This window comes from Ornithodoros turicata, chromosome 3, assembly GCF_037126465.1.
Source record: "Ornithodoros turicata isolate Travis chromosome 3, ASM3712646v1, whole genome shotgun sequence".
NCBI lineage: Eukaryota > Metazoa > Arthropoda > Arachnida > Ixodida > Argasidae > Ornithodoros > Ornithodoros turicata.
In genome coordinates, this window is record NC_088203.1 from 23,144,457 (window position 1) to 23,157,182 (window position 12,726).

Sequence of the window (12,726 nt, forward strand, 5' to 3'; positions counted from 1 at the left end):
TATACGAGGGACGCTCAGCAATAAATAACCTTTTTTAAAATCGATCAAAACCCCAGTGCGAAGGTAAAATAATGGGACGAGACGAACACAGACAAAGCGACGACACACAGCACTGACTGCAACCATAAGAGTTTATTTCCGTCACTATCTCCTTTTAAACTAATACCTTCTCTCCACACTAACCACAGCATCACGTGAGAATACATTCCTTAAAACCTTAAAAACGCATTTAGAATTCTGAACTGTATATCGTGTTCGCTATCCTTGATGCCGACGATGGGTCGGGTCTTCTAAGTGCAGACGTTGTATTTCAAAGCCCCGGCGTCACACACGTAGTCACGTGACAGCTGTGTACGACTGGCTTCCCTGCTGGAGGTTTGCACCGAAGCAGTGCAGCAGTCAGTCATCCGTTTTCTTATGAGTATCACTCATGATGACTATACTTCAAACATTCGTGGGTTTCGATTTAGGTGACTTCCACATCCGCCATATCCGCATGACGTGGCGTCGTCGGACAACCACATATTGGACAGTCACAAGGAGGAGTTGGGCTGTCGAAAGTTTTGTTCCCAGCGGGTGACGTCAAGCAGGCAATGCACGAATAGCTACACGCAAGACCGGGAGACTTCTCTGCACGAATACGCACAGGCGCTTTCCAAGGGATTGCGCAACTGCATCTATACGTAATGAGTATATATACGTAGAAAAATGATATCATGTTTTCTAAAAAATTCAGGTTTGCCACTATCTGTCAATAAAATATTTAATGCTACTTATTGAATCACTCTCGTATTAATATCAGAATATTTTGGGGGTGTTGAAATATATTTGAGAGGGTGTTAGGGGTGTTCGTGTGGTGCCAGGTAAATTCCTGCTTCGTTCCATGCGACGCAGACGAAAAATTCGCTCGGATCATATGTTAGCTGACGCTTTGGCATTTAAAGGGTTAGAGAAGACTCGTTTTTGTGTATTATAGGTCACACACACACACGCACACATAAATGGGATGATGATGTGGTGGGTCATTCTCCACCGTTATGGCGGTACACTGCCCCATTGCGCTTGTGGAAGGGGTGAGAAAGTGATGATGATGGAAAGGTGCTCTATAGGTGTATTATAGGTCAATAGCATACGTCGATGGCATAAATCAAACTAGACACCGACTCAGGTGGGCAGGCTGCGTCCAAGTTGAGGAGTTGGCTGTGGTGCGGAAGTGTGGTTAGGTGGATGAATGCAATCTTTGCTCTTGATACATTACGAGCCATGAGCGAAAAAGGATGGCCAAGGCACATATATGTCTCTCAGAAAGCGCACCCGAGCGCAAAATGTGGCTTGTCTTTGCTGATTTGACCAGTTGCCCTGCACTTTCTCTTCGTTGGGTGATCGACGGTCGAGCCTATCCATAGCACTCCTCAGAGACTGTCGGCTGGACGTGAACATCCAACAGAACACCAAGCAGGTGCTCAGTGTCCCCGGCGAAGCACTTTCTTGGTTTTTGTCACTCTACCTCCGTTTTGTGACGGCAGCGGCATTACTCTGCCCTTTACAAATACGTGGCGATATAAGAAATGCGAAAACTGGTGGCGAAATTTGGAGAAAGAAATTATCTAAACTGGTTCGTTCCAAAATTCATTGTTCCTGAATAAATTGTTTAAGATAAAATAGGATATCCAAGATATGGGTCCATCGTCTATACGGCCCCACCTGTCAATCCGTGTTGGAAGCCTTAGACCTGTTCGTCACCAGGGGATCAGGTTCGTACTCGCCGCTTCTCGAACATCACCAGTCGAGTGTTTGTGTGCTGAATCACATGAACGTTTCTTGAACAGGCGGCGATTTTGTCTTGGGGCACCATATGTACTGAGAATAAGAAATCACCTGCAACATCCAGCACTGATAGGATTGACATCGAGATCGCAGGACCTTGTTGCCGTGGCTGGCGGTCATTGGAAAGAGTAGAGCCAGCAGCTCTCATCTTCATCGGTTCGATCAACGCGCAACGTAACCCGACAATTTCTCCGCACCACGCTTTTCTCTTGTGTTTCGAAAGCAGTACAAGCTCTTGAAAAGTCTGAGCTACTACTTGCAGAAGCTTCGGAGCTACTCTCCTGCTTGCATGGACTTGAGATTTACAAGCAGCACTGACTTGTGTTAAAAAACACTCGATTCAAACAACTCTTCATCAACAAGTAATCGGTCGTTAAGCCGTTGTCTAATGCTAACTGCGAGAGATGCTGAGCTTCACGAATTTGCTTCTTACAGTTCCCTACATGTAAGGGCGTAGTAATAGGGTCCCACCTTGGAACTACACTACATTGACATTAACTAAATATATATATATATATATATATATATATATATATATATATAAAGTACAGCAAGCAGAAAACTGCTACACCGATACTACAACAATAATTTGAACACTTGGATTCGGAAGCGAAAAATAAGGCGCAATTTGAAACATGGAATTTGGGTTGAAATCTAGTGCTACTGATACATCCAGGCGTTATCGGGTTGTTATGGGTTGGTCCCTGTCCTGCGAACTGCCTGCGGTTGAGTGCACATATTATTGAAACATATCTATACCTCGCGATTTATAGGGACCTGCACCACATTTTTTAACATCAAATGTGCTTCGCGTCCTTGGTGGCACAATCAAATAATATATGCGCCACACATTCGGTGATACAAACTGATACGTGATTGGAATTCAGGGAGAAATCGGGTATAACCCGAACTGGTCCTCAACTGATTCGGGAGGGTGTAATCGGGGGAAATCGGGGTTAACCCGAAAAAGTCAGACCCTATACCATATTGACGCTATAATATATATGACCTTATATAATGAATATCTTGTGAAACAACCATTTTTTTACGTACCGCCCTGATTTTCAATGCATGTGCGCCACGGCTTGGGAAGCGCTTGTATATTCCAGCAGGAAAAGTGTCCTTTTTGCGAGGGGCTTTGAGAGGGAGAGGAAAAACATAAATTGCGTTTTTTTCCATCGATCATTAATCGCAAACAATCTCAACGGATGACTACCGTTCCTTTTGTATTGATGTCAAGATAACGCCATCTTTCATTTTACGAGGAGCAAAATGTTCCACCTTATAGTGTCCACTTAGCCTAACGTAGTCCGGTAGGTACCTAACTCTGGGTACCAAAAATGGTGACGCCTCAAATATCAAGTGCGGCTTTTAGTGGCATGTTGTCACGAAATGTTGTCATAGTATGACACGAACCCGACATTCCCGTTTATGATTTGAATAAAAATTTGTTGCCCTTGGTATCATACAATACGTAAACAAGTGTTCATAACATTTGGGGATCGCAGCATAGATGCCAATACCAGATATCAACACCTCCGTCATCGTCATTGACCTATGGCGAAGTGGAGCCAGGCGCTCAAACAGAAAAGTGGGACAGTGACGGCCGTTCCGAGTTCCTCCTAGGCAACTGTCCGAGGTATGTTCATCTGATACGTCTTAGAAGGTTCGGCACATGACCACGGACCAAATACCCAGTGCCAACAGGTACAATGTGTGAGAGGAGTCCCATGTACTGGTTATGTTCCAATATTCGGCTCCGAGTCAATTCGGCAGTCTGAGTCGACAGCTCCTTAGATGTCTCAGAGGCGTAGCTTTCGAAGAAACTCTGCGCCGCGTTTGACATTGCAAGATGTCGTAGGCACTACCCCCCACGCACTGCCTTCGAAATTTCCACTGACCGCTACCAGTTATCAGTTAGTGCTGAGACATCGATACGTTTGTCCTATATATCCGGCTGCCGCATCGCACCGGACCTGGAAACCTTGAATGCAACGACGGACCTTCACTGCTTAGAACCTTTGAAGGGCAGGAGGACGCCGCTGTGATAGCTTAGAGCAAGTGTTCATATCGCGAATAGCGTACACTCTTAAAAATGAACTTCACCGCATAGCACGCTCCTAGCCAACCATTATCTCGAATGATATCGTTATCTGCCTTGATTTGTTGAAAACGGGGGGCGTACGCCATTTCTGTGACACTTATGCTGTTCATAATTGTCACAGAAAAGGCGTACGCCCCCTGTTTTCAACAAATCAGGGCAGATAACGATATCATTCGAGATAATGGTTGGCTAGGAGCGTGCTATGCGGTGAAGTTCATTTTTAAGAGTGTACACGCCACTGGCACAGCGAGGAGCAGAGTTATACACTCTTAAAACTGAACTTCACTGCATAGCACGCTCCTAGCCAACCATTATCTCGAATGATATCGTTATCTGCCCTGATTTGTTGAAAACGGGAGGCGTACGCCTTTTCTGTGACACTTATGCTGTTCATAATTGTCACAGAAAAGGCGTACGCCTCCCGTTTTCAACAAATCAGGACAGATAACGATATCATTCGAGATAATGGTTGGCTAGGAGCGTGCTATGCGGTGAAGTTCATTTTTAAGAGTGTACGAGGGCGCTGAGCGAGGATGCATGGTTCAAAGTGTGCTTCGCAAACGTACTTTCCACAAATCGGTCTTGCGATGACGTGCCGAGGCAAGAATTCGGACGTTCAGTGTGGCTGAACGGACTCCCCTTTCCGCAAAGAATCATGGATTAACCCCTTGGGACGTCGTGATATTTGCTGCTACACTCTTAAAAATGAACTTCACCTCATAGCACGCTCCTAGCCAACCATAATCTCGAATGATATCGTTATCTGCCCTGATTTGTTGAAAGCGGGAGGCGTACGCCTTTTCTGTGATAATTATGAACAGCATAGGTGTCACAGAAAAGGCGTACGCCTCCCGCTTTCAACAAATCAGGGCAGATAACGATGTCATTCGAGACAATGGTTGACTAGGAGCGTGCTATGCAGTGAAGTTCATTTTTAAGAGTGGAGGTTCTACACTCTTAAAAATTAACTTTTACCACATAGCACACTCCTAGCCAACCATCATCCCGAATGACAGCACACTCGCCCCTGATTTGCTGACAACGGGAGGATGATCCTATTGTGTAATGGTACAAAAGGGTTACAAAATAGGTTCCGCCTCCAGTTTTCAACAACGAGTGGGCGAGAACGTTGTCAATCGGGATGATGGTTGGCTAGGAGTGTGCTATGTGCACTCTTAAAAATGAACTTCACCACATAGCACGCTCCTAGCCAACCACCACCCCGAATGACAACGTTCTCGCCCTAGATTTGTTGAAAACGGGAGGAGGAGCCTATTTTGTGGCCATTGTGCACGGCACAGAATAGGCTCCTCCTCCCGTTTTCAACAAATCAATGGCGAGAACGTTGTCATTCGGGATGGTGGTTGGCTTGGAGCGTGCTATGTGGTGAAGTTCATTTTTAAGAGTGTGGTAAAAGTTAATTTTTAAGAGTAGGTAACCATGCGCATTTCAAAAATATTTATTTATTTTAGGGAAGCCAAAGACGAGTGCCATGCAAAACAAGTATTTTTGTTGAAGTTACCTGTGACATCAAAGTGACGTCCTATTTGTGCCCATCGGCTTTCCTTCGGCATAGTATAGCCGTGAAGTCTTGCGAGATCCTGTTGTCGAAGAAAAAACTCTGGGGTAGAACGAGATCAGTTGAAAACAGGAGGCGTACGCCTTTTCTTTCTTTTTGTGAATTATGAACTGCATAATTGCAAAAAAAAAAAAAAAAATGCGTACGCCTCCTGTTTTCAACAAAGCAGGGCAGAGAACGATGTAATGCGCTATATGGTAGTTGGACTGCAGCTGGAGTAACCGCCCTTCCGCTAACGGACTTAGGTTTGCCGTCTTACTACACTCTTAGAAATGAACTTCACCGCATAGCACGCTCCTAGCCAACCATCATCTCGAATGATATCGTTATCTTCACTGATTTGTTGAAAACGGGAGACATACGCCTTTTTTGTGACAATTATGAACAGCATAAGTGTCACAAAAATGGCGTACACCTCCCGTTTTCAACAAATCGGGGCAGATAACGATATCATTGGAGATGACGGTAGGCTAGGAGCGTGCTATGCAGTGAAGTTCATTTTTAAGAGTGTAGGGTATTAGTTTATCAAACGAAAAGCGGAGCTTGTGACCAAAGGTAACAACACTGTTCCCATAAGAAGTTACGTCGGAGCTTGAATCTGTGAAGTCTGGGAAGCTAATACTGCTCTGGTCACGTGATGAGACTCGGAATGGTTGAGGCTTGCCCGCCTCCGATGACGTTGCGAGGACCTGAACCTCTGGCTCGGACAGAAACTGTTAACTGCATCGCACACACAGAGAAAAAAGTATTTTTACTCGCTACCCTATCGTGGACAACACTGCCAGCATCGTGGAAATATCCAGAAATATCGATAGCGAATATCAAACCTTGTGCAACTCGTCCTTTATATGGACCCCCACTACCACGGCCTCTTCAGCATATTAATAAGTATCTTTTAACACGCACGCACACAAAAACGCATTACTTACTACTACTTATTTACTTCCCTTAAAAATGTTACTTAATGAATGACGCTACTTATTTACTTCCCTTAAACATGTTACTTAATGCGCTATTTTATTTAAAGGCGTAAAGACTGTACAGGCAAAGATACTCTATTAAACGTTACCCTGTGCATAAAAGAGTAGTAGAGTGGAGTAGTGCCGTCTTGTAGTACTTCTTTTTTTTTATGTCAATGTTTTGGCCGTACGGCAACCGCAGTATGGTTCAACCCACCGTGGCCTATTCGTTGATACTGCAACACTTCGAACCATATAACTGATGATGACGTCGATTGTCGCTTTTGTGGCGCAGAAACAAGAGGTGGCGGTGAAAAGAAAAAGGACATGGGGATACGTCGACTTCTTTATCTCAAGACCTGAACTTTCATGTTTCTGTTTCTTCCGTGATCGCACTGATACATACGTCTGCTGTTGTATTTGTTGGTGCTAATTATTCCCATTTCCTCTAGCGCCCGAGAGAAGCTGATGTGATGGCGCTGCAGGGCAACGAAGGTAAGGCGACCTCTTTTCGTAAAACCTAGTCACCATAGACGAATTATTATGGGAAAGATCGAGTTGTCTGGCTGCAGGGTACCATATGCACCCTAAACGTCTTTGTTGGCTATTTGTCGTCAACTATACTAATGGGACCTTAGAGTGACTATCGCATCCAGAGGCGTAAGTACGAGACCGATGCGGCAATCTTCGACACCGCTCCGCCATCTATACGTGGTCAAATTTCCCTTGCAAAAAACAGATATTTTCAATATTCGTACTGCCTCTGTAGCTAAGGAAGCCGCAGCGATTGTAACATCACGATGACGTAAGCTATGCTCACGAATGGGAGCGTAGCGCTGGCGGTTGTCTCCAAATTCGTCTGCTTCACGTTCGCACCACAATATACGAAGTGAAATATGTCCTCGGTAAACATGCTGTCTTGCGCTTACTGTTCTGACCAATGTCGCGAAGAACACGATGTTACGCTTCTTGGTATACCAACACGTCCGACGCTATCTCAGGAGCGACATTCCACAGGCAAATCACAGTGCATAGATTCTCCGCGACCTGCAGGCGCCGTCCCACCTTCTCTCCTGTCGCCAAAGGCCCTCCTGCCTCTCCCCGATTCGCCTTGTCCGAGTGACATTTTCTCCGATTTCCAAAATGGGAATTCCGGCATACTCTCAACATCCGTCTTCTGCTCTTGCCATGCATTACATCAAATTGCACAGAAACTCCTTCACTTTTCTTCGTGTCGGATTTCTGGCGTTATTATGAACGAAGAGTAAACCGGCACTGTAGCTCCACAATCGACCGGGACGGATGCGACAGTCCCTTTACAAGAAGAGAGAATAGACGATGGAGAGATTTCTGCAAAGATCCTGTAGCATATCGTCAGCATGGACAATGACGAAGATGGCGCAGAGCGCGTGATCTTATTAACCTAGGCGATTCCGTCGAATAAGTCAGTTGCTGTTAACACCCGGGCTGTTTACATCATTCCTCTCGTGCTCCTACATATTTGGTGACCCGGAACAGCCGCCGATGTTCGGCACGAGCCCGCCTTGTGATCGGCCTTCCGCTAACCTTCCACCTCCTCGTATGGCCTGCTCTTCCTCTGTGCCACCCGTGGCACACGTCGCCGTGCGGCTTTTCCCTTTCTGGACCTTCAACCCGAAGATCTGGTTTATGCAAGCGGAAGCACAAGTTCTGCTGGCAAGTATTACCACTCAGGCGACGCAGTACCGACACATTGTCGCTGTTCTGCCTCCCGACGTCGCCTTGGAGGTAAGCGACATTCCATCCAGCCCACAGGCCGACCGCCCCTACACTGTAAACTTTTTCACACCTTTAAAGGTGTGCGCTATGCACATTCAACCTGGTTGTGTAACATTGCATTTCCAGGATGATGTTTTACAAAATTCGGAAAGCATTACTAAAGATCAAGTGTCAGTGCAAATCTTGCTTTCATTATGTCTTGGATATCGTAGGTACGAGCTAATGCATATACATGCATCGCTATCGATAATCGAGCACGCGCAAGTGCCTACAATACTGTTGAACAACGTTGAGATGTTGCAAGACTGAATTTTTGGAGGACAGACAGCACTCGAGTAAATAAAAATTGTGCGAAACCGTGCTCCATTATGATGTTACCGAAATTACACCTAAAAAGGCGTGCGCCATGCACGCTATTACACCTTTAAAGGTGTGAAAAGATTTAGAGTGTACGACCAGCTCAAAGACTCTATTGTCCAGCGTACGACGGCGTCTGAGCGCAAGCGATGAAGACGTGCTTGTGCTGGCGCGCGCTCTGCGCCATCTTCGTCATTGTCCATGCTGACGATAAGCTACAATCCAAAGGCAGAATGGCGTAAATGCAGGTTAGCTGGTGGATATAAACTCCATGATAGGAAGCCTGGAGAGATGGGCAAGACAGGTGAACAAACACAATACGAGGGCTCTACAAAATCGTGCCGGCTGCTTTCTCCGACTGTTTTTTGTAAATTCGATTGCACAGCTATAACGCACCGCGTAGCACAAATATTTTGCATGGTTACTCCTCGTGGACAGCTTGACAGACGAGGCAGGATTTCGAACGACATTAAATGTAAACTCATAGCTCCTTTAGGTGGAAGTCTATTACACAGTGAATTTGGGTGGAGAGAGCCACTGTGTTTTGTTCCGTGGTGGAGGTCTGGCGTTGTGCCCTCGTGTTGTGTTTGTTTACGTGTCTTGCACGTCGCTCAGGCTTCCTATCATAGAGTTTACCCAAAAACAGTTTGTCTGTGGAAAGTGTTTAGATGACCAGAATTTTCGATGACCCATTTTTTCGACCGTTGTTTTCGACTGATGCGAAAGAACGACGGGCACAAGTGTCCTGCAACGCGCGCGTATAAGGCGTTTGTTCTGCATACCTTTAAAAAGTCCTCCCACACTAGGAAACAGCTTATCAGAGAATTAGGGAGCGTCGTGACGTAGAGTACTCCCCTGGCATGTGACTCGTGACGTAGAGCGGCACAACTCAAGCAGGATTTAGTAGCGCTTGAGCTGAGGAAATAAAGAAACAAAGAGGAAAGGCACGAGGAAACTCTTCGACGCCACGCGACGTTCGCGTCGGCATTACGCGGCTGGTTTCTTCGAAAAAATATGACGGGGCGGTGACAACAAACCGCACATCGAAAATACGAGGGGCGTTCAAGTCAAACCGGGACTTTTCATTTTTCGCAAACGTAAAATGAACTTACAGGCGAGTAATTAGTTTTATTTTTCAACGTAATCTGCAGCTGCACTAATGCACTTGTCCCAGCGTTTAACGAGGGCTTGGATGCCAGCAGCGTAGAAATCCTTACCGACGCGTAGCAGCCGCATGATCGGACCGCATTCGTGACCTCGTCGTCGGAACTGAAGTGTCGGCCCCCAAGGAACGCCTTCAGTGGCCCGAAGAGATGGAAATCGCTGGGGCCGAGGTCTGGACTGTAAGGGGGATGTGGCAGCAACTCCCAGCCAAATTCCTGTAAGGTGCGTGTCGTGAGACGCACGGTATGCGTGCGTGCATTGTCCTGTAGGAGGAGGACTCCTTTGGTGATGAGGCCCGGTTTTCCGAAACTGGAGGTGTTCATGAATGATAGTGTTCAACGTTCCCATAGAAAGGTCCGTCTTTCGAGCCATCGATTGTGGTGTCGTGGGGAACGAGCAGGCCGACAGCGCCGCAGAAGCAGCACTCTCGTCTCGGAACCGGACCCGTATTGTTCTGCTCAGAGGAGACCGCCGTTCAATTCTGCGACGTCTAGTGACACCCCTGGCTTCCCGCCAACGGACAACCGACATTCTTCCCCCCTCTATGTTGAACAGAGTTGATCCCACGCTCGCTTTCCGCATGCCACGAAACACATCTCGTCAGGATGCTGCATTAATCCACCGCATGCGCCTCGATGTGGCCTTTACAGCTCAGTGGCGTTACCGCTTGAGACAAATTGATTCTCCCACCTGCTGCCACTGTGGTGCTCTTGAGGATCTGGAGCACATTCTTCTTCGTTGCCCTCACTACGAACCTTCCCGAACCACACTCTCCGAGTCTCTTCGTCAGCTGGACTCTCGCCCTTTCTCCCCACCGAAATTGCTTGGTCCCTGGCCCAATCCAGCCCAGCAACGCTCTGCGCTCAAAGGTCTTCTGACATTTCTGGACACCATCGGACTTCGATCGTTATTGTAAAGGGGCACGTTATTTTATTCCCCCCATTCCACCAAGCACTGGGGTAGAGTATCGCCTGTTGCGATGAAACTCCCCACTCTCCAAGGCCGAAAATAAAGTTGTTGTTGTTGTCGAGCCAGTTCGAGACATGTTATCCGTCGGTCCTTGAGGATCAGGCGCTCCACAAGTTGGATGTTCTCAGGAACTCTGACACTGGGCTTGAGCCGCCCCGGCCGGGATCGTCCTGCACTGACGTACGACCGTCTCTGAACCTTTTGCACCGCTCAAACGCTTTGCTGCGGCTAAGTGTATCGTGGCCATACTGAGCCTGAAGTCTTCTGTGAGTTTCAGATGACGTTACGCCTTCATTCACGAGAAACTTCATGACAATTCGCTGTTCGACGTGCGCGCTCGCCTCGTTGTCGGCCATCTCGTCTAGCACGCGTCTTCTGTTTTGCACAAACTTTGGACCACCACGTGGTGAACGCGGAGGCCTGTCGCGGGCGAAAATGATGAAAAAGAAGTAGCGGGAGCCATTTGTACACTCAGGAGACAGAAAGTCCCGGTTGGACTTGAACGCCCCTCGCATTTTGTACGTTGGCTCCTGATAGGCAGTTCGACATTTGAGACAGGATTTCGAGCCATGTTCAATGGCGTATCATTGCTCCTTTAAGATACGGCAAGGTAAATAATCTCTACTGTTATACTTTCGTTTTGGATAAGTGCACATTGTCGATTGGGGGAAATATTGCAAGTCTACCTTGCACAATCTGAGTATGATCGCGATCTTTGACCTCAATTCATTACACTTTCTCGCGTTTCGTTTTGTTGAAATACTCTTTCTTGCAGTCCCGTTCCGCCGCCTAACACGCGGTTTTTCTGCAGCTCACGCTTAGCGTAACTAGCCTAGCGTCGCTAGGAAAAATCGTTAAATTGCAAATATTTTGGCTCAACGAAAGTGGGCGCTTATCAACGCCCCTGATTGAGCCGATATGGAACTAAACAATTTGTACCTCTTTTCAGCCGGCGCGTTATACGGTCAGGAGGACAACCCGCAGTACGGAGCACGTAAGTACTTCGTACGGCTAGGAAAGCCTGTCCTTGTATGTCCTTTATATGAGTTCCTGTTGGTGCTACAGTGAAGTTACCTAGGCTATCCTATGCACAGTTGGCATTTGTTTTCAGCCGGGGCGTTATACGGTCAGGAGGATAACCCGCAAGACGGAGCACGTAAGTACGGCGTACGTCTAGGAAAGCCTGTCATGGTGTCGTTTCTTTAGAAGAGTTCCTGTTGGTGCTACAGTGAAGTTGCCTAGGCGATGCTATGCACAGTTGGCATTTGTTTTCAGCCGGCGCGTTATACGGTGAGGAGGATAACCCGCAATACGGAGCACGTAAGTGCGTCGTACGTCTAAGAGAGCCTGTCATGGTGTCGTTTCTTTATATGAGTTCCTGTTGGTGCTACAGTGAAGTTGCCTAGGCGTTCCTGTGCACAATTGGAATTTGTTTTCAGCCGGCGCGTCATACGCTCAGGAGGATAATTCGCAACACGGTGCACGTAAGTACGTCGTACGTCTAGGAGAGCCTGTCATGGTGTCGTTTCTTTAATGAGTTCCTGTTGGTGCTACAGTGAAGTTGCCTAGGCGATACTGTGCACAATTGGCATTTGTTTTCAGCCGGCGCGTCATACGCTCAGGAGGATAATCCGCAATACGCAGCACGTAAGTACGTCGTACGTCTAGAAAAGCCTGTCATAGTGTTTCTTTATATGAGTACCTGTTGGTGCTGCAGTGAAGGTGTGTAGGCGATCCTATAGTGTATAATGTAATATAATAATATAACTTTACGACTGAGTCGTTCACTCTTAAAAATGAACTTCACCGTATAGCACGCTACTAGCCAACCATCATCTCGAACGATATCGTTATCTGCCCTGATTTGTTGAAAACGGGAGGCGTTCGTATTTTGCGTGACAATTATGAACGGCATTAAGTGTAACAAAGAAGGGCGTACGCCTCCCGTTTTCAACAAATCAGGGGGCTTAATCGCTTCATCGTTGTTACGGTCGTTACAAGCTAACGAG

The 12,726-nt window shown here is 46.9% G+C and overlaps 1 protein-coding gene across 1 annotated transcript in view; it reads left to right on the forward strand.

Moving 5' to 3' along the window:
- Window positions 1-3,371: 3,371 nt before the first annotated feature.
- Window positions 3,372-12,726, forward strand: part of LOC135389210 (uncharacterized) — a 55,339-nt gene continuing 45,984 nt past the window's right edge. Inside the window, exons 1-7 of the mRNA XM_064619274.1 lie at window positions 3,372-3,466; window positions 6,922-6,964; window positions 11,667-11,711; window positions 11,829-11,873; window positions 11,993-12,037; window positions 12,157-12,201; window positions 12,320-12,364. Coding sequence (XP_064475344.1) covers window positions 6,943-6,964; window positions 11,667-11,711; window positions 11,829-11,873; window positions 11,993-12,037; window positions 12,157-12,201; window positions 12,320-12,364 — 247 coding nt within the window. The 5' untranslated portion in view covers window positions 3,372-3,466; window positions 6,922-6,942. The remainder of the gene's footprint in view (window positions 3,467-6,921; window positions 6,965-11,666; window positions 11,712-11,828; window positions 11,874-11,992; window positions 12,038-12,156; window positions 12,202-12,319; window positions 12,365-12,726) is intronic.